The 22,313-nt window shown below is 38.4% G+C and overlaps 1 protein-coding gene across 1 annotated transcript; it reads left to right on the forward strand.

Annotated features, from left to right (window-relative positions):
- The first annotated feature begins 635 nt into the window (after nucleotides 1-635).
- Nucleotides 636-16,402, forward strand: ccdc178 (coiled-coil domain containing 178). Its single transcript, XM_072363131.1, has 19 exons — nucleotides 636-693; nucleotides 2,931-3,067; nucleotides 3,166-3,224; nucleotides 3,307-3,386; nucleotides 3,711-3,929; nucleotides 4,077-4,297; nucleotides 4,855-4,997; nucleotides 5,550-5,703; nucleotides 5,787-5,882; nucleotides 6,116-6,252; nucleotides 6,383-6,566; nucleotides 6,674-6,736; nucleotides 7,144-7,272; nucleotides 7,410-7,523; nucleotides 7,735-7,880; nucleotides 8,075-8,234; nucleotides 10,523-10,672; nucleotides 13,287-13,421; nucleotides 15,681-16,402. The coding sequence occupies exons 1-19, from the start codon at nucleotides 636-638 to the stop codon at nucleotides 15,798-15,800; spliced, it is 2,505 nt and encodes an 834-aa protein (XP_072219232.1). The 3' UTR covers nucleotides 15,801-16,402.
- Nucleotides 16,403-22,313: the final 5,911 nt, after the last annotated feature.

Consider the following 22,313-nt stretch of genomic DNA (forward strand, 5'->3'; position numbering starts at 1 on the left):
AGGCACTTTGTAGAATTGCTAAGAAAAATACTGTACAAATAGTTTCTTCTTCTCATTGTCATTCTCCTTCTTCTTTATATTGTTGTCATTATTCATATCTTCACTTTAAACGAGTTGAAAGTACCTCACTGATGCTGAACAGCCGCTCTTGAACGTAACTCACCATCCTCAAGCGCAGCCCCTTGTTGCCAAGCAACCTCCACGGAAGATTGACAGGAACTTCTATCGAGTCGTTCGGAGATAACTTTAACAAAAACCCAACTTTTTACCGAGTGACGGCATTGTTGTCACATAGGGGGGGCAGTGATGCCCCTCAAGACAGTAAACCATTAACTGGCACCAAAAGTGGATCATTGCAAGTAAGTTGATCGGCAACCATTTTTCGCTTTCACTCTCTGCCATGACAACGGCCCCCCCTTAGCTCATGAATTTATCATCAGCCAAGTTAATTAAACGTTAACTTAACGTTAGCTAAGAGGGTAACATCCGGAGATGAGTGAAAGTATCCGTTCTAAGTGTAGCTCACCCTCACAAACTTTGCAGGAGTTAAATCTATATGATCCAGTGCGAATTAAAAAATTACTGAGAGCATTTTCATGTTATGACAGTTAATCCCATCTGGAGGACTTTGTGCAATGCCAGACGTGGAGCCCCTCAGATTCCCATCCAGGGAAGGACGACCTAGTCAACAAGGTGAGCAGTAAAATGAGGATACTAATATGTTACTTTGAAATACTTTGCTCCGAGTAAAAGTCCTGCATTGTATGTTTTGAATAGAATGGAGCCTGAAATATTAAATTGAACCCTGTGAGTCCCACAGAAATATGGCTATGTCATAATATCGTTATCAAAACTCACACAACAAGGTTTTTGTTTTTGTTTTTGTTTCCCCCTGTAAAACTAATGACAATTTTCATTAATGACATGCTCATTTGACTATTGTCTCCATTATTTTATTGTTTGGCTTGTCAATCCTATAAAAAGTGCCAAGTAATGATCAAAATAGTGCCTATTAATTGCTTATCAATTAATAGATCCGTCATTTATGTATGCCTTGTCTTCCTTGTCCAGTCAATGTGCGCAGGTGCAGTTAAAATTGTAGGTAAATGTAATGCTGTTGAAGAAACGTCATCAAAACTACGTCATCAAATATCACTGATCCAGTGGCAGTTGATTGGCCCTCGTACTCATATCAGCCTGCTCTGTGGCTATAATAACCTTGCCAGTATGATTTAGAGTGAACTCAGCCCACCACTGACATATTGCCTTACCACATTCCTACCCCACTTGGTTCTTTCAGACTATATTATTCAACTAAGCGGTTCAGCACCAGATGGTGTATTCTTGAGTTTTTCCTTCATTTCCTCTGACTTTGTTCTTGGTCTGAGTTTGCACACGCACGAGCTGTTCTTCTAATTAAAAGAAGCTTCAATGTCAGTCCGACAGAGCAAGGTTCCAGATATCGCTGCCTTTGGATTTTCACAAAGACAAGATCCCAAACACTCAAGGCCACTCAAGGCCTTTCTCCAGGATCTTTTTGTGTGTTTTCGGCTCTTAAAAAGTAAGGAAGCTTTCAAAAGTATTGCTGTGAGTATTTACTGTAAATGATAACCCATTGAATAAATCCCCTAACCAAACCCAAACTTTTCACTGGTACCGTTGGTTGATTTTGCTGGTTTTGAGTTAAATTGAGAGGGATCAATACTTAATTCAATCTTGGCAGTGTGTTTCCACAGCATTACTGATGTAATAAATGATGGTAAACTGAATAACGAGGGCCTTCACTTAATTGAACTTAATAATCTTTTATTTATCCAAAAACGGGGAAAGATTGTTGTCGTATAATGAGTCAAAACAGCTATTAGACATTAGTAAATGTTTAAAAGTTATTATGTGGGGTTATATTCAAACTGTGGTCTGTCTGTGAGGGGGAGTCACAGGGAGTTTAAATTTTTTTAGTAGTGGCCATTTCCTGTATTTTAAAAAAATGTATTCTCTCATTCTCATATCAGAAGAACATTTCAACATAACTTTTGGTGTTTAAACAGTCTGACTGATCACTGCATTGTCACAGAACAGGTGAAAAAAAGAGTTAAGATGAATTATCCCATTGTAAGATCTACACAAATTAATTTAGCTCTTGCAAATGCAAATTTGTTCCAGGCCTCCCACGTGACAGACACGGCTACATCTTGGACTGGAGTAGGAGTATGATGCAGAGAATTCATGCAAAATGCTACCCATACATACTGTTTGTTTCCAGTGCAAACTGTGTCCTAAAACCTGGGCTTTTTTAAGGACTCAGCGGCTGAGTTTGCTGTCATGTTTGCAGTAGATTTATCTGTATGTTCAAAAGTCTTCATGCAAGAGTCAATACATTTTCACTACTGTCCTCCTTTTAGTCTTTATTGATTCATACAAATGTGAAGAAAACCATAGTAAGTCAAAAAGCTATTCCTTCTTTCTACTCATGTTACGTCGCACATGCTGTGTTTTTCCACAATTTTTCAGCCAGGTGGCGTCCTTTCACCACTCACAAAATATTCACTTTTTTTTTTGTCTGGAGACACTCAAATTAGTTGTCTCTGTTCTCTCATAGATGCCTCCAGTGTTTGAAGGTTGTGCCTCCAGAATCAAAGTGCAAATAAAGCACCACAGAGCAATTTTTACCAGCCAAGTACATTTTTACATTTGCCAGTTACATTACATTTTTTGGCACTTAATTGCTTTGCAAAATATTGTTGATGAAATTGTGTGAGTGTTTGCCTCCACAAACTTTGTTTATAACCATTAAGAGGTGGTTCATCAGTGTTTTATTTATTATTATTGTTATATTTTTTTACACTAACTTTATAGTTAATTTTTATTATCTTCAGAGATCACATCAAACAGTCACATTTAAAAAAAATATATACTTTGTCTTTCTCAAGATCAAGCAGACCTTCAAGCTGTCTGCTCTGGTAGACGACGCACTTGTGCTTTGCTCAACAGCCCCTCACCATGTGTCAACAGTGCTATTTACCATATCCAAGAGATGAAGATGGCAGTGGAAGACTGGTGTCAGCAGGTAAGGTAGCATCATATACTTGATCAGATTTGTGACAGGTTGGAAACACTGTTGTCCTTACCGGGATAGGAAGCAATTAAACGTTTCTCTTGTACCAGCCTGGAAGATGTCATTCACAGATTGGTCAGGACAAGAAACATTACAGCAAAGCTTCAAGGTAGATGATTAAATTGTTTCATTTCCTGGTTCTCTTTCGGTTGTTTTTGGTGTGAAAAATGACAAGCACTGGTTTCTAACAGATTTCAGTCAAGAGACTCGGATTCTGACTCCGTGATGTCTACAGATTTGTATGTCGAAGGCATAGCAATTAGTGCAAGAGGTAAATATATTTTGTTTCAATAACATAGAGCCATTTTTCACATACTTTGATTTTCCTTGATGCCATAGGACACCGGAAATACAGAGTATTAGTGTTTAGCGAGCACTGCCTCAGGGAAGCTCAGAGTTTACCTCTTCTTCACATATTAAAGTACCAATAACTTATTACATGTTAAGAACTATTCAGTTATGCTGATAGAACACAAAGCAATTTTACACAGATGAACACTTTGCAGTCGGATGTATATTTTTTACAGCAGTGTTGTTACAAACGTGTTGTTTACTGAGTTGAAAGTGATGCAATGCAATGTGACGTCATCTAAAATTTTCCACCCTATAGAAAGTTGTCCTTTATCACCGCTGTTGAAGAGAGTGAATGAAGTCCTTACTGAGGTTGTGTATCTGATTGAACGTTTGGAGGCTGATCGGCAGTATGCAGAGGAAGCTCTCCACAAGGAGAAGCAGAGAAGAGGACTTTTGGAAAGCAAAACCGACAATATTGCACTGTGGAAGCAAAATGAGCACTCCCATGTTGTCCAAAAAGGTCAGTGACTGCGAGGTGTCACGTTCTCTGAGATCTGTTTTTTTCCTTCAGAAGTTGTACGATTCTGTAGTTCCTAAACCCCGGTAATGAATTTAATTAGAAAAATAATTAAAGTTACGATGTATTTGTGTTCATTGCCTTTTTTAGAGCACGAGGCTTGCATTAGAGACATCACTGAGTTGAAGTTACAGCTTAAAATGGAAAGAGACAAACTCAACCAGGTCCAGCAGAAGTTGACACAGACTGAGATGTTAAACCAGCACTTAGAGGAAGACATCAACTTTGCCAAAAAACAAATTCCCATTGCGAGAGAAAACCTGGAGCTCCAGAAAAGCATCATAATTACAATTAAGACTGCACAAGCTGAGGTAGACCCTAGTTTGATTTAATTTATTACCATGATGTAATTTTCAAACTCGCAAAATCTGCCAATTTCAATGACATGTTTACAAGATGACGACCTGTTCAGGCATTTCTTCAAGCGTTATCTTGCTGATATTTAATGGCGACATCATGAAAAGAGTATGATTAATAATTGTCTGGGACAGTTTTTGAATATCTCCCTGAAAAGGCTCTCGGTGTATCTTGAGTTTGCAAACATATTGCTATACAGATGAATGCATATGGATATGTTCTATTTTTTTCATGAAGCCATTGTGCCTGAAAAAGTTCTAATGATCTCCACATTTCTTCCTCAAACACGGGGGAACACTCTCCTTGGTCTAACTCTGTAATCCATAAGTGAGGTGGTGGTCAGTTTTTTTAATCGCATCTCACAATGTCATTGGCTGTTTGGAGAATGGTACTCCTGAGCAAACCTTTAGTTACCTGTTTTCTACTGTAGGTATGACATTCAGAAGACTCAAAGAGTAACAAATGTTATGTGAACAAAATAATTATCTAATAAAACACACCTTATTTTTAGGCTGCTGAAGTTTGTTCAAAAGTACAAAGTGATCTCCTTCTGGCCCAGAACGAGTTAAAAGAGATGGAGCTTGATGCCGACAAAGAAAAGGTGTCGTCTGATGATGTGCTGCTGACAATCAAGAATCAGCTGGCAGATGGATTGTGAGTGTCCATCTAAATGTGGAAAACGAATGGTTTCACTATCAATGTGGTACAGCTCAGATTTTAGGTGAAATGGTTTCAATAAATAAAGTTTTTAGATTTTAGGTAAATTATTATTTGAAAATACACATTACAAGAACCATAAGTACAAAAAGTATATATAACTAATGACGTATTTGTCTATTGGTCTGTGTAACCACATATACAGTTCTTAGTTAGAGAATTTATTTTCATTTAAACTTGCCCAAGTAAAACATTTAACACTTAAAATAGTGTGGCAAAAGTATACACCAGGAGAGTTACAGAGATGTTTGAATCAGAGTGCAAGCCAAGGTGCTATGTGTTGAACTACATGTAACCATAGCAACAATGCTTTTCATTGATGCAGACCAAGCAATACCTCCCTATATTAACGACCCTAACCATCTATTAACATGACTACAAGCAAACTGTGAAAATGATTTGAATGCAATTGTCCTGATATACAGATATAATGGTCTTTCTTCGACAAACAGTCTTTGAAATCAAATAAACACATTTTTCTCCATCTAGGAAAGACTTAAACAATTTGAGGATGCTTGAGGAAAGTATTTTGGCGAAGATACATGATGCCGAGGACACCACTGCTCTCACAGAAAAAAACTACAAACTCATAAATCAGCAAATCCCTGAAATTATGGAGCTTGAGAAGACAGAAAAAGACAGGGTACCTGATACCATTCATATTTATTTCGGCTTTCAAAAAGGTCAGTTTTAATCATTACATCTTATTGTCCTCTTTTATTACAGATTTCACAACTGAATTTACAAATTGAGGATGAAATGCAAAAGAATTGGACATTTACACAAAAACTGAATTTGCTGCAAGAGGACATTGAAAAAACAGTAAGTAAAGTCACACCAGTGTTATAAAGGGACAGTTTGTGTGACATCTTTTCATTTTAGTTATGCTTTTGCGTGTGCATGTCTTGGTGGTTGATTGGGCAAAACATTTAATGCAACTACAAGACTACCATTAAGCTGTTACTGGAGCTATGCATGCTAATGATGTTTGAACTCATGTCACCTTAAGGAGTTTTGGATATGTGCATCCATACTGTATGTAATGTAATCCACAGAAAATGAATGGGGAAGCTGAAGTTTCCTGCTTAGAGGAGCAGCTCCAATCAAAACGTGAAGCTTTTGCTGCTCTCCGTAAAGAAAATATGGAATATGAACAAAGCATAGAAGACTGTAAGATGAAAATCCTAGAAAGGTAAAATTGTCAAAGAAAGAATACAGGAAAAAAATCATCCCTTATTAAATACCACCACTGCATGTGATGTATAGTGAGCCACTTATGTGTGTTTATTCCATATCTATGCTTTATTTTATGATTTTGTTAGCGAGAAAGTTGTGAAACAGATGCGTGAGGAGATGAAGCAGATGCGCCATAAAATCACTGACAATGACGAGCGATGGGAAAAGGCCAAGGAGGAAGTGACCCAAGTTGGTGCCCAGCACAGTGTCACTCAGGCTAAACTGGAAGAACAGGAGCAGCTCACTTTCATGGAAGAACAGAGGGCCAGGGTCAGTTACAACATATGTTCATTCTCTATTTATGCTTCACGGGTTATCGTGCCTAAAAATGTTAGTTGTTTCCTGCCAGTAATGTTCAGTGTTCTTTCTTTTTACAGACAGAGATTGAAAATTTGAGGAAAGAACTTACTGGTCAGATGACGGCCTTGGAAGTAGTAAAGGTAAATTTGTCAAACGCTTCAAATTCTTCACCCCGACCAAGTATATTTTACTCAATCAGACTGAATACAAATCAGTGATAAAGTAAACCATAGTTTAAATCATGAAAACAATCGCTGTGTTTTTACAAGCTTTGTTTTTACAACTTTACTTTGTGTGTGACACTCTGCTTGCATGAGCTCAAAGTTGCGTTGTTAGAAAAAGGTGAAGTCTGACAAAGCTCAGTCTCAATAAGAATCAAACCTTTTTGACTTCTCAGATGTAGTTTTAATTAAAAGGATGTATTTGACTGCATCAGATTGATGCGTTTCTTCACCAGTTGCATTGTGTTTTATTGTTTTTACCTGCTGTGTGTGTTTTAAGTGTTCAGGATAATCCCAAAGTTTTAAGCCTTGTGATTTTCCATCAGGCTCAGTGTGCGGATGTCAACGCTGAGCTGAAGCAACAGCAAAGAAGTTCGGAGCAAACTAACCACCAACTTAAGAAAGAATTTGAAGAGGCATCCTCAGCACAAAAAGCTCTGAAGACTAAAGTTGAGGTACAGATAAGACTCGACAATAATTCCTGTTTGAAGATAAGTTTCCATCAATAAGGAAGAAACTTATGAAGAAAGGTTTTATGTCAATTGAGTACACGTTTGAATTAGTTTATGACAACTTTCCTCTTTTTGAACAGAAAATAAAAGAATTGATAGAAAATTTAGAAAGGATGCAGTGTGAACACAAGAGGACATTAATCGACCTGGAAAAGGAGAAAAAACTCAAGTGTGACCAGCTAAAAGCTGCTCAGGTAGGAATGAAAAGTTGCACGCACCGGTTTGTCTTGAGTCATAGAAGAAGTTGAGTCAGATTTACTCTGTAAGGCTCACTGAGCACAAATATAATCACAGCTATTTATCACCTATTTCTTTTGTTGAACTGTATCATATCTTGACCTACACTCTGAAAGAAAATTGGTTTATAGATATTTTTTGACATTATTGCTTCTCTTTACTTTACAGGATTTACACTTTGCCACCATAAAGAGATTTGACAGCACTGTGGGTAGGATCACTTATCTAATTGATAAAATTGATGAATGCCGGGAGGCTTCGAATAAAATGGAAGAAACTGTTGAAAATATGCCAGAGGTCATAGCAGAACTTCAGTAAGTTACAATATTAATATTAATATTATTGGAGACTCTAAAACATTTTTTTAGAATAAAAGGCTGACATTACACATCTTAAGGAGACACAGAATCTTTTTGGTATTAGCCACCCCACCTCCAAGAAGAATAGCAGGTATGAATGCACTGTATGAAGCGATGTATAGCTGTTTGTGTTTGATTTCTCCTCGCAGAAGAGATTTGAACGTGCTGGAGTTCAAAAACAAATCAGCTGCTCTCATAATGAGCACCTTGCAGTCTGATATTAATAACTGCCAACAACGAACACAGCGATCCATGCAGACACACACGGCTCTCGTTACAGCAAGAAAAAAGCAAATGGAAGACACTGAGGTAAAAAAAAAAAAAAAGGGAAAATGAAAAAAGAAAGTTGCTCACAGTAAGTCTGTAAATACATGACTTTTTGTGTCAAATACTATGAAGTCAGAGACAAGCTGTAAAAAACATCTCATTGTTTATTTGTTTTTGGATTAGTGTCAGCACATTGCTTGTCACAGTACTTCCCTTAAGATACGGAGAAAAGAGCACTGTGCAATTAAAATTACAAGCCATGGTCAATCTCATTTAAGTGCTTTTGCCACAAATGACAACTCGCTGTTGTTGTTTTAGTATTTTTGTCTGGACGGATTTGATGATGCATGCAGTGGTGAGATGTTGTGCTTATTCTGTTACCTGTAGGCCAACATTTTCAGCCACAGTTTTCAATGTAAGTGCACATGTCGCTACATAAAATAAGCATATCATCTGGCCTTTTGTACATTCATATCATGAAACAAGTTTCTAGACACATAGAAAATAGCATGCATTTGAATACTCCTTTGTAAGAGAACCCCTTATTTATTGTAAGGTTTTCATCTGCAGGATTATCAGCCCCTGCCAGAGCCTCTTTGCTGATGGGGGTTTCACATGGCTTATCTAATGTGAAATCGCCATGTGGTATATAGTTTCATTAAACGGTGATCAAGAATGCATTAGTTCAAAACAAGAAAAGGCAATGGAGCTTAAGCTGCCATGCATCCAAGTGCAGCAACTTTAAAGAAGTTGTTGGCATGAGACAATTTAAGAATTAGAAGTCTTCCTCATAGACACAACTCCCATTAGCCAGATAAAAGTTAGCCATGCAAAAAAGGGTTTAGTCTTTTTCACTTGACGAAATAAGATGATATAAAAACAATACTCCTCACTAAATAAAAAGATCAGAAAGAGTTAGAGGTTCTAACAAATTTGGCCACTTTAATCACTGAGACCAATATAAAGAACGCATAATGTCTATATTAGCATAACATAATAAGCAGTGTGCATTCAGAATCATAGTGCATGAAGCAGAATGATTAGACACTTTCAAATATGAGAATTTTTATTTATAAAAATGCTGACTGCAGCTCCTCCATTTTGCACAAACTGTTACAGGTCCTGTTAGAATTTTATGTGTGGCTGTATTTGGTTGTTATTAAAGATACAAATACACGGTATATCCTGGAGAAATAGGTTGATTTGTGAGGAACCTCTGGTCCTCTCTTTGCATATATGCATATGTGAAAGGTGTTCAGCTTTCAAACATGCACCTATGTTTTGATTTGATCAGGGTTTGGCGTCGGCGAGGACAAAGTAAACAATGCAAACTGCCGACGCTATCAGTTTCTTATGGGCAATGAAGTGTAATTTGTTCCATTTACACTTCACAACAGCATCAGATGGGCTTTGTCAGTGCTGCATGGAGTAATTAAACCTGAAATCAATAGCAGGCATTTGTCATGTTTACAGCCCCTCTTTCTGCTGGGTTAAACTCATCACTTTAGTGCTGTTCTGTTTTACTGCAGAGACACACTTCATTATGTCTGCAGGTACAGCTGAGATATTCACACATCCCCTTATCCAGCACCCAGGAAACATTGTTGAAATGAAAAGGGGACAAGCACAGAGTCTTACTTGCTGTGATTTATTTGCTTGATTTCACAGAAAAGTGTCTGTTGTTGGATGCCTGTTGTTTATGATGCTTTGTTTAATAAAAAAATACAGAATACATGTGTTGTATCACTGACACATGTAGCAGGTCAATGTCACAGATAAAATGTCTCCTGGGGAGGCAGAACACACTGCATATTCCATCTACTATATATATATATATATATATATATATCTTTTCTGAGTTCCTGTTCAAAGCTGGTTGTGAATCACGAGAGCATTGATCATTGTGATCACTCATGATTTGTTTTACATCTGCACTGAAAATCATGCTGCCTGAGCTATAGTTCTTCAGCCATTTGATTATTTATCTTTTGTTACAATCATCAACAAAGACATTGCTGAACTGGTTTTGCTCCAGTTGTACAGTTTTGATTGAAATGTGAACCCGGTTGCAGTCCTTTGAACTTTTTTAGGGAATTAATTGGACAGTATTTAGGGTTACACCACTTAGATACGCCAGATTGGTTTCTGCGTCAATACCAAACTTATCAATCACACTAAGTATCCACCATGAGATGACAGATCCAGACTAAATATGGTTTCTTTGTCATTGTAATGATATAATTTTGTGCTCCTTTTATTTTATTTTTTTGGTTGCCCCTTTATGAATTTGTTTCTCAACATTCAACCTGAACCTTTTTTCACCATTTTAGGAAGCACTAAAAACTGCACTGGAGGAGAACAAACAGCTGGCACGAAAGTATGAAGATCTTCAAAAGATCCTCATTGAGTCCAAACAAGAATCAGCTTCTGCACTCAGTGAGAGAAATCGTGCTCATGAATCTTTTCACTATAACACTCAGGTACAGTTTATATAGCCTTTGATTAAATTTACTAGCTCTTACCCTCCATCTCTTTTTAATTATGTTTCATGACTTATGATCTTTGCTGTTGTCTTATGTTCCCTGGTGTTCTGTTTTGCTGTATTTGTCTTTGCATGGACAGTCATTTGAAGAAGGTTTTAGTTTTGCCTTCAGTTAGGAGGTTACTGCAGCGATCCAATAATGATTAGAAAACTTGAGTGGAGGAGGATGATGGATGTGACCTAAAGTAATGATAGCTGTGCAATATTGCCACCAAGGGGAGTAAAGCAAGAAGTCGATTGTACATGGAAATAGTTTAATTTCTACATTTTCCTGATCATAGGTTTGTAAGGTGGTCAGTGGTAACACAGCTTTATTTATTTTATTTTGTGTTTTAAATCTGTCCCTTTTCACTGCAACAATTGATAAGAGATCAACAGCAAACAGAGGTTAGGTTAAAAATGAATGTGCCTTCAGTGCAAAAACGGCACCAGAGGTCTTGCTTAGTTGAGGGAGACAACAACAGCAGCATTTTAGGTTTTAATCTTTATAGTTTTTGACACTTCTTAAGTGGAATAGAATTACACACGACAACCATAACACCAGGACGAAACCACACTGCTCCTGCAATGAAAAATACATATTATTTGTTCCAAAGATGACTAATACCTTTACTTGAGCAATTCCTCATCTAACTGCATGAATGTTATCAAGTGAGAAATGCATGCAAAAATAAAATCCTGTGGACAGGATTTTCCACGCTCATGATCAAAGCCTGATTTTCTTTTACTCCGGATTCAGCCTTCACCATTTTTGTTTGTTTCAAGTCTACACTTCCACAACAGCAGCCTCTCGGCTTGTGTTTTATGCCTAAATTTAGCTTTATAACAAGCTTATGATCAATAGTATATTCGAGATGTAGATGTCGGCATATCGCACTTAATCTGATTAATACGTGAACATTCAAGGACATGTGTTTCTTCATCATCATTGCATATTATGTCTCAGTTAGTACATAGATTACGCATTGTGACTGTCCCTAATTGATTTGTTTATATTTAGGAGCAACAAGGTAAATGCATTTAACATTTTCAAGATCATTTGAGAGATCAAAACATTTGTGCATGTGCGTGAGATGCCTGACACCACTCATTTGTGTGTTTGAAGAGACCATAATCTCTTGTGTTATATTCATCTGAGGGGTACGGTGAAATTCATCTTTGCAGTATCATGAAATTAAATGTAATCCTGACAGCAGGCACCCCAAACATACTTTTGTAAATCAAATGATAATCTTAAAACAACCCTCAGTTTAAAGAGAGCTACAATACTGTGGAAATGTATTTGAACATATTCTCACCTAAGTTAAATGAACTTTTCCTGGCCCTGGCAGCCTTTACATATTATTAAAATGCACTTAGTTCATACAGTTTATGTACAGAATTTTGGCACATAATCTGTGTCTGCAGTTTTCTGAAGGTGAACTTTGAATCTAAATAAGAAAAGCATGTTGTGTCTAGAATTGCCCCTCTGCTACCAACTGCCCCAGTACAATGTTACTTACACATCATCATATCAGTAATAATAATCATTTTGGGACATTTGTCTACACAAAAGCTTTTACCTTTGTGACATTTACAAGGACTTGAACTCTCAATACATTGCTCATCATAAATGAATTTGGTCTTGATACAAAATTAATAATATGGAACTGACATATTCTAAGTAAATTATAGTGATTACCATTGTCACTTAGGATACGTGTAACCCAGCAGTTTACATTACGACAGCATTGTAACACTGTAAAGTTATAAAGAGATAGACTGTACAGTTATTTTAACACCATCACAGATTTTATATAAATGTGTCTCAGATACAATTGATATAATTTGTTAGTATGTGCCTCTCTTCAAAATCCTGAGTCTACTGTACATGTAAGCATTGCTCTGTTTATGTGGAAGCTTTCAGCTCTTAGGTTTTAACAGGGTACGCCATAAAGAGCATTCTTGTTATTGTCTTTCCTTCAGGAGCTGATGACTGAGCTAATTCGCTTTAGTTTTCATTGCACTGGGGAACACGTTGCCAAGCCATGATAAGCTTTGTAGGAAGAGTAGAGAGATGGAGGGGGAGAAAAGCAATGGCATCTATCAGAATTTAAACCTCTTTGCTTGAAACTGTGTTCAAATAATAAAGCAAGCAGCATGTCTTTCCAAGAGACTAGGAATAATTTCTGGTTTCAGTGGGGGGTTCGTGACTCTGTGTGTATGTGTAAAATATGTCTTGAGGGGATTGGTATAAAGTTAAACTGGGTGAAGTAGAAATATTTTACTCATCAGCTTTGCAGTCACAGAGTTTGCCTCAGCTAGAACAAAACTGCTGAAGCATTTAGAGAAAATTAACCCCCCATCCTGGCAGCCAGATGTGACTGGATTCTGATGAGTGCACACGAGTGGGCAGAGAAACCAAGAGACTGTGAAATTCCTGTCAGGCCCGTGTACTGCAGAATGGGCTATTGACTGCTTTCTCTATTCCCCTCCATCATTCTTCTTGAACACTGCCATTAATTTCCTCTCCTGCCTTACCAATTCCTTTTCTCTGCCTTCTCTCCCCCTAGCTCTCTTTGTTGGAGAAGAGGATGCACAAAGCTTTGGAAAAATACTTCAAACAACGCAACCTCTACAACCAGGCTGAACTGGACCGGTGCCAGGCTCTTTCTCAAGAGACCGACCAGAAAATAAAAACAGCACAGGTATTTGTACATATACATGTAAAACAGGCAGGAAAACTGCACCAACTGCCACCATTCATCTGAATAGCAAATCCCTTTATTCATCTATCATCCCAGTGGAGGTATTCTACTGGATGGTAGCGTATTCTATTGCATACAACAGTAACTCCCTGTTATACTTGGCATTGTTTGAGCCTCATCCAGCTAGTCTGTTGCCTTGTGTCTTCTTTGCCAAGCAAGAGCAGCCAGGCAAACATTAACCAAGGATTCATGCCTCACTGCTGTGGTGAAGTTAAAGACGTCACATTACAGTCTATACATTCACTCATCAGATCACAAACTGATGTGATGGATGATGTGTTTGCTAGACTGCCTATTAAGTGACCCTGTGTCTGAGGCTGGATCTGCCTCTCTAAATAACTATATGCACACATCATGTTTGGTCACAGTGTATTAGCATTTGAGGCCTATTGTTTGTTAATTAGAGGAGTTCTTGACTTTACAGTTAATTTAGAGTATACGACTCCATGTGGAGGATATCCATGTGCTACAACTGTCTCTTCTTTGTGAATATAATAACCTTCTATCGGTCTTGCATATAAGTAGAAGCATATTCTGCAAGGTTGAAAAGTAAGGATCTCCAATTATAGGGATAATCGGTGTCTAATCTGTGCTGTGATGTGCGATGAGGTCAAAGCGGACAGAGGGACAGTGATGAATCTTTATGAAATTTCCTGTCCAGCATTACTGCGGAGCCAGGTGGCGTGCAACCTCAGTTAACTTCTTGCAATTTTTTATTTTTACTTCTTCCCCACAGTGGGACATAGGAAATATGCAAGTAGCCATGTTTGTCCGATGCAGTACTTTTCATTTTAGTGAAATTGCCATTTTGGACTGCTTAGTTAAAATACTGTTAAGTGCTTTCCTTCTCAGTTCTCCCTCCTCTGACTGCTGACATATTTCTTTTGATGGGTTTGGTCCAGACATTACAGGGAGCAGCCATTTCTCAGCAGCCCAGCCTCAAAAGGCCCCAGCAGATCACAGCTCAAGCCAGGGAGGAGTGGGGCACAGGGGGAGGAGCTATCAGAGAGCTGCAGAGTGTGAAGGACAAAAGAGCTGGTGTATTCAAGCGCACCACACCGTCACCCGTCACAGCTCTGCACAGGGTCCATCAGAGCAGGCAGCACTCACATTAAACAGGCTCCTGAAGAAGAGTCTAGGACAGGGTCTTATCCTCCAAAACACACACAAGGAGAAATAACCTTTATGAGTTTTAGAGGAAGAGTTTATGAACAGTCATATATACGGAGTCTGCCTGATTACCTAATATAAAGACCTTGACAGTGGGCTCAAGTCTAACAAAGTAATGGACTGACAGTACATAATATGGGAGTAAGTAGATAGTGAATGTGAAGGTTACATTGACAGGCACACATCTTAAGATAATGACTCTAAAAACAATTGCATGAAACACAGATTATCAAGATCAGTTGTCGGTTTATAAAGAAGAACTGAAGAAATCAATAAAACTTCTTCTGGTTGTAACTGGAGTTAAACCAGGCCGAGTCCTGATGAGGCCTGTACTAATCCATCATGTCCACTTAACCCCACAAGCAGAACATAAGAAAGGTCAGGTTAGCGCTTTCACAGCTAAAGTACTTGAATCAGACCCCAAATGGCAGTTTTTCTCAAAAGTAGCTTGAGGGAAGGAAGGCAAGGGAACCCTTGGGTGGGCGGGTGGGAGTGGGTGTGGGTAGGAATGGGGGGCGGTTGGCGGGCTGTCATCCTGTTACACTCTTGCCAGAGCTGGCAGTTCAGCTTTGTGTTCTGCGAGTTTACACTAGGGATGGCATAATTGACAATGGCTAACAGCAGAGAGCAGTGCAGAGCCTTGTTGAATGGCCAGTAATGATTGGAGCAGACGCCCACTGCCCCAGTCCCAGGGGACAGTAATCCAAGATCCTGTTTCTGATATAATTGTTAGTCAGAGAATTTCTGCATGGCCAGGCTGGTTCAGATTCCCAAGCTGGTTGACACTGCCAGGCAGTTTAATAGAAAAACTGGATGCTGAGGTTTTTAAAACAGAAGAGCACTGAACCTGGACGTGGTTCACCAGGAGTGTTGTTCTGCTTCCACACAAAAATAAGAAGATAGTAACTTTCCTCCAACTCTGGTAGACTCATCAACTGTGAGCGGGATGCACATAGAGACAGGGTTTGGAATTGGTGTCTTTATACAAATTTGCCTGTTTTCATTTATTCCTGTGCTTTGTTCAAACAGGAGGGGTTGTCAGAAGAAATTCAGCTCATCTCTGCATTCCTACAATCCCTGCAAGATGACTCCTCTACCACTGAGGTGAACAAACAAGTCAGTCCACATGCTGCTGGATCGAATGACTAGATGCCATCAGTTCAAATAGCAGTGTAATTGGACATTCACCTGTACCAGACAACTTACTTACCCTAGCACGCTTCACTATCCATCCCCCCCTCTTTACTTGCAGCAAATCCATAACAATGAAACAGGTGACTTTCATGCTGCTGTCAGGACTGATCTAATTTTAGCTGGGTGAATGATTGCAATTGGCTTTGCCTCATCAGATAATTAATCTATGTCACCATTAATTGGAAAAGAGAATAATTACAGGCAGTGTTGACAGAAATTCTACGCTTCTCCAGATTTCAAGATCTAATTACAACTAGTGAAACCCCATGACCTTAACTAGCACTTAGTACACCTTGGCCACCTTGACCATGCCCATGTGGAGACCACTGTCTCGGAGAGGACCCTGTTTTTGTTGCAGCGCCCCACACTTCTCCGTTCTCTTCACTCACTGAGAGCTGTCTCCCTCAATCACTTTTCAATATTCAATCTTAATTTTGTGGAAGTTTAGCATTTTCAATGAGCTGGAGATGAATGATTAATGAATAAATTTAAATGCTTCATTTTGTCCATGGATCATTAGTTAAGTCCTTTGTGGGAAGGACCTGAGAAAGGAGTGAAAATTATTGAGACATTAGCCTGGAGCAATCCAGGGGTAAATAGTGTGCACAAAAGGATGTTGTGTGCACACTATCCACTGGCTTTCTAAAGAACCCTGGGGAAACGCTGTTTTCAATTTAGAATCTTAACTGAATCACATTTAGTTCTTGTAGAAAATTGATTTTTGTTACATAGTGTTTAAACAGTGTCACACTAATGGTACACGACACAATATCTGCTCCATATAGACTTAAAAAGTTATGCACATATGTTTTTAGTTTTAAAGAAAACACTCTAAATAGAACTGCATCAATGAACTATTAAAGAAAGGTAATATTTTAGTAGAAAAAGTACAAACGTTAATATTCTTTGTGGTTTTATTGATGTCATTTTCTGGGCTTTTAGACTAATATACTGAATACTATATGCCATCGTCTACTTCTGTCCATGTCGATAGAGATGCTGTTGTTTTGTTGTTTTGCCAGATAACACTCTTACTCGTGGGGACAGAAGGGGGCAGTATGAACACAATAACCTTGGAAAGATAACAGGCAGACAGCAACATGGTCCAGTCAAGTGTCTTAACATAGATTTTACCGTGGCATTTCTTGTCATACCAAACATCAGCATCATTCAGTCATTACGGATTTACAATCATTTGATTTGAAAAAGAAGTCTAACTTTTTGTACATCTCTATGTGCATAAAAGACCGTTTCAAAGTTGTCACAGAGTTTGCTTTCATTGTTTTTGGACTTGAGCATATACTATTGTACACTCACAAACTTAAAAAAAAAAGACTTAGTATAATGATACCAATGTGATAGACTGCTTGCAGATACCACAAGCTTCCAAAAGCACCTTCAAGAGAAAAATGTTCATTCCATCTCATATTCTTCATATTCTTTACTGACTATATGGCAATATCTCAAATGAAAGTGCCTCCACAACACATTTATCTGCTCTCCATGCATCTAATCAATCCCCTAAATAAATGAAAGAGAGCCACAACTGGATGTCATCACATTTATCTGCAGGCGTGCCTGAAACTGCACACACCTAAATGCTGCTTTTCTAAACAGGACAGACTGTGGATGTACTAATGGGGAGTGCTTGACAGCTGAAATATATTTTCTTCCATATTTGATGCTTGTTTCTGTATGATGAGGAGAAAATATACAGCAAATTCATTGCTGTGCCGTTGTACTCTGTGATACATCAAAGCTGTGATGGAAGATTTTTTGTAGTTTTTTGTAAAGGGACATTTTGTAAGAGACATGTTGGGGAAATCAGATTTACTGGCAGCCTTGCAGCACCATGCAGACGATGGGTCTGTTTCAATTGGATTCACCTCAGTAATCACTTTTGATCGCTGAAGTGAAGCTGAGCGAATCAGAGCAACGTTCCGTCTTCTCAAGCTAAACAAAATTCTGCTGTGAAATCTTTTATAAAACCAGGAAAATGGAGGTGTCCTCTCAAACCATCCTGTCTTTGTTCATGAGAAAGTGGAGAGTTGAGCCATGGAGCTGATGGAGTCAAGGAAAGAATGTTACTTGAGAGAGGTGCTACTGTGTCTAAAATATCAATGAGGGAGATGCTGCCAAGTTTTGAAGTGCACAAGAGGAAATAGGTTTTTTCTGTTAACATAGGGATGTCCCAGGCAGTAAATTGCTACACATGGTTCCTGTTGATGTCTTCTATTTATTCTATTTTTTCATCATTTGTGTCATTCTTATTCATGCATAATGTTTCTCCAGCACTGCATTTAAATAGTACAGCATGTTATATGGAGTATATTTCTCTAAACTTTGGGTAACTACAGCATCTGTCAGTCAGTCATACAGCACAACTAAACAATACAGTGGAACTGTAGTGTTTGCCCAGGTGAGTCTTTTATGTGGAGCTCAGCAGAAAACATGACAAACAAATTCATCAGTGTAACAATACATGTTCCTTGAGTTTCCACACTCATTTGATTTCAAAGATATTTATCTTAAGAGGATAATAATTTGTGAAAGTCCCTGACATTTGTGGCTAGCTAGCATGATAATAAATCCATGGCTTGGAACATTTTTTAGTTAATTAGAGTCAATCAATCCAAACTTTGCTCACTTACCGGTGTGAAACCGGAGTATAATGAGCAGAAATCAGCATGGTGATTGGAAAACACAAATTACAGCTGTTAAAGAGAAACTCATCCACTTTTCCTCTGTTGAAGCCAATGCCTGCTGAGAGGATTTAAATTTAGCAAGGCATTCCTTTAATGGATGTTGGGGGAATTTTCTCTTCTTGAATTTAACAGAAAAAAAACAACCTTTTAATATCTTTATGGGCTAATACGTTTGCCTGGCAGGTCTTTCAAAAGACACAATGGTCAGCTAACCTTTAAAATTGTGTGTTCTTATTGTACATAACACTATTTGCATGATAGATTAGTAACATTTTCCCCTGTTTATCTGCATTATGAGCAAATGAAGTTACACTACATAATGATGTGTGACCATACAGTACCAGTGAGGTGGTCAGGACTGCTGCATCAGTAAGATCATGTGGCATGTTAATGAACTTCCCCTGATATACGAGGCAGTCTTTACTGTTAAAGGTTGTATATATCTCAATGGTCAGGGCTACATTTATATATTCTTGACATCTTCCGTGCACCTTACATCCATGGTGTAATGATGTGAATAATGACCTTGTGATGTTAACAGCACCCTACAATAAGATCTTTATCTGACCTACCAGGCAGCAGTATGACATGACCTGGCTGCTGGTGACCACGGCATATACGACCTCACCAATGGATGTACTTTCCCCTCAAGAGCTCTTGGAAAGGGAGAGCTTATGTTGTTGAGCTCATGTCGTCAAGGCTGGTAACAGCAGCTTGCTATTGTATTAATTATTGTCAGGGAATCCAAGGGGTGTAGATAATACAGAATGCACTGGTTGGTCCCATTTGTTTCCCTTGTCAGTGGAGTGAATAATTGGGAGTGCTGACCATATTAGACACAGAGAATTTCTAAAAGATATGACTGAAACAGTTACAACACAAAAGAATGGCTTGGAAACGAAAAAGCTTAAAGTCTGAGAATTTCAAATCAGTATGCAGTAATTTCCTTGCCTCTCACTGCCAAAGAATTTACTGAAGTTTAACTGACAGTAATTCTTATTTTACTATAAAACATACAAGTTTGAATAAAATGCTAATTTATAGAAACTAAACTGTATGCATAATATCTCCCTGCAGAATATCTACTTTGGTAAATACTGATCAGAGGTATCAGATATTTAGCACCCCGACTTGATTCTTTTCAGGCTTGAGAACATTGATACTGCTTTAGTAGAGGGGGCTGCTAATACAATGGGGCTCATCTTGCAATTCTCCCAAGGAATAACTATCAGTCCTGCTACAGCAGCTTCAGCGTCCCTTGGTGACCGCGCCACTGAGCCCGTGCTCGCTCCATCGCACCCCACTCCACGCCTGCTGCCACCCTGAAGGTAGATGCATCACGCTGGGGATACTGCGCAACAGCAGCCCCACTTCTCCCTCCAGCCTCCAAACCTTCTCCATGGCACAGTGGCCTCCTGCGGCCCCTGCACAACTTTGGGTCTTCACTACAGCCCTGGTCCCAACAGCCCAGACTCTCCCTCAGGTGAGTCTCCATACCACCTCCATGTGTCCTCCCACCTGAACTGCACAACTGGTATCCTTTTGTCATTTGAGAATGCCACACACACACACACACACATACATACTGCACACACACATACTCCTGTGCTCACTCTGGAGGGGACACCGCCTGTTCCTTTCTGCTCACCTCCCGGCTGCTGGCTGACTCTGTGAGCCGTGTCTGTGGTGGCTACGCCATGTGTGGGGGATCTAGGGGTTTAAAACAGCAGGCCTCCCATACTCCCTGAATGGCAAATATAAGTGCTTCCAGTTTATTACACAGTGGATGTTTTATAAATCATTTCTGACTAACTTTAATCTTAAATGACATGCACATGCTAATCATACCTACTACTGAAATATTGTATGTGTAAAAAAATGAAAAATGAAAAAAAGAATCAAAGTGGCAACTTGAATTGTTATTTCTAAATGAATCATGATAAACCTAATCCTCATTTAGAAATGTCTCAGTTTACTTGACCCTTTCAACTATTTCTCACTCTTACACCAATTAAATATTATAATTGATCAAATGAACCTAGTTGTTCTTTTCATGTCAGAGCTACTTTTAAGGGCTGATAAACCGGTACATCTGCTTCATAAGACATTTAAATTTAGAGTTACAGGTACGCAGAAACAGAAGCTATGATTAAAAACCCCTTACAATGCTCTCTAACACATTTCTCTATCCAAAGGAGTGGCATCACAGCATAATATGACTGATGCCAAAGCATGAACTCTTTTGAGATAGAATCAAACAAAGGGAGAAGGATGTTACATTCAATGTTAACTTGTAATATGAATATGAACTACTGAAATCTTTTCAATTAGTAATTACTGTCACATGCAGTTTTCCTTATTTTCACCTCACTCAGGTCTTTGTCGTGACTCCCTTCAGCATTTTCTGTTTCCCCCTTTAAAATCTTTTTTTCTTATCACAAATGGAATCCTTTTAAACTATAACACTTTCACTAAAACACAAATTACAACTTTCACTTTATAGATTGCCATACCACACCACACTTAGTTAACAAAATATTTTACAAACAAGATGATATCAGTCCCTCCATGATATTAATATGATATGTTCTCTGATCTGTAAACAGCTGGTTATCTTGCTTTTCCACGATAAGAGAAAGTGCTGAGGATTTACGCTTGGTGAGCACATTTGGGCTGAATCTTTCACACGTCACAAATTGCAGATGGGAAGCAGTGATCTTGAACAGCCGATCACATTTCCGTGACCATCTGACACCTTCCATTTAGGAAAATAATACTTTCTATCTTAGCATACCCCTCTGCAACAGCCAGTAAAAGGAATTATGCCTGGTAGACTTTGCTATTCACGACTTTGGAGTTTCTCCTTTTGTTTCATTGCACTGATTTGATGAAATGCTTACTCTTTAATTGGTTGCACAATAATACAGTTTATGTTGTTTGGATTTTTATGTATTGTTGATTTATAATCTTATTCTGTCATCATCAAAGATTGTATATTGTTAGTATAACACACAAAGTTGTGTTGTAATTGAGGTTTGAGTGAAGAACCTATTACTATTTCACTGTATAAAGCACATGGTCAGTAGCTTGGATTGTTGTGTGTCCTTGATACTCAAATTATGAGTGAGCTACATTATTTAAATCTATCTGTTTTCCATCTCTTGTTTACATAAGACAAAAAACAGACAAAAAATACTTTTTACCCACAGAGTTAGATACGGTATCTGAGTAATATGACAGATAAAAATGAGTCGGGTTAACTGGTACAGAGAGTTGTAAATCACTGTAGTGTGATTCTCAAAGGGTTTAATTAGTCTAGAAATTCTTCTCTTATCTGATGACCCCCCCTCCTCCTGCACACTGCAACAACTTACAACCATAAACGCCCTGCAATCTGAAGACCAGTGGCCTCAAGAGACTGAGTTGCTACAAAGAGCTGAAAGAGTTGGAAATGGTCATTTTATTGCATTAGAATAGCTCGCTCGAGACTTGGGTAATGTAGTGCTAACTGAGAGCTAGTAAAGATAACAGTATGTGACTCCAAAGTGAAGTACAGTGAATTAGTATAATGCTCTGCAGAGACAAGACCCCTGAAAATGAGGTAACACGGTAATGGTAGTAAACGACAATGCAAACTGCTTCCATAGTAGTTTGAAACCTCTAATTAATATTACAGTACTCTAGTTTTCCTTCAGCGGTTATGATTATTTGAGATGCAATGCACAGTCTAATCAGTCATCTCACAGAGTTCACGTAGAATGAA

The sequence above is a fragment of the Leuresthes tenuis genome, unplaced genomic scaffold (genome assembly GCF_036924035.1).
Source record: "Leuresthes tenuis unplaced genomic scaffold, fLeuTen1.0.hap1 SCAF_14, whole genome shotgun sequence".
NCBI lineage: Eukaryota > Metazoa > Chordata > Actinopteri > Atheriniformes > Atherinopsidae > Leuresthes > Leuresthes tenuis.

Coding starts and splice junctions, on each gene's coding strand:
- ccdc178 (XM_072363131.1), top strand. CDS start 636: ATGCCAGACGTGGAGCCCCTCAGATTCCCATCCAGGGAAGGACGACCT. Junction 6,253..6,382: donor AAGATGAAAATCCTAGAAAG/GTAAAATTGTCA, acceptor TGATTTTGTTAG/CGAGAAAGTTGTGAAACAGA. Junction 6,737..7,143: donor CGGCCTTGGAAGTAGTAAAG/GTAAATTTGTCA, acceptor ATTTTCCATCAG/GCTCAGTGTGCGGATGTCAA.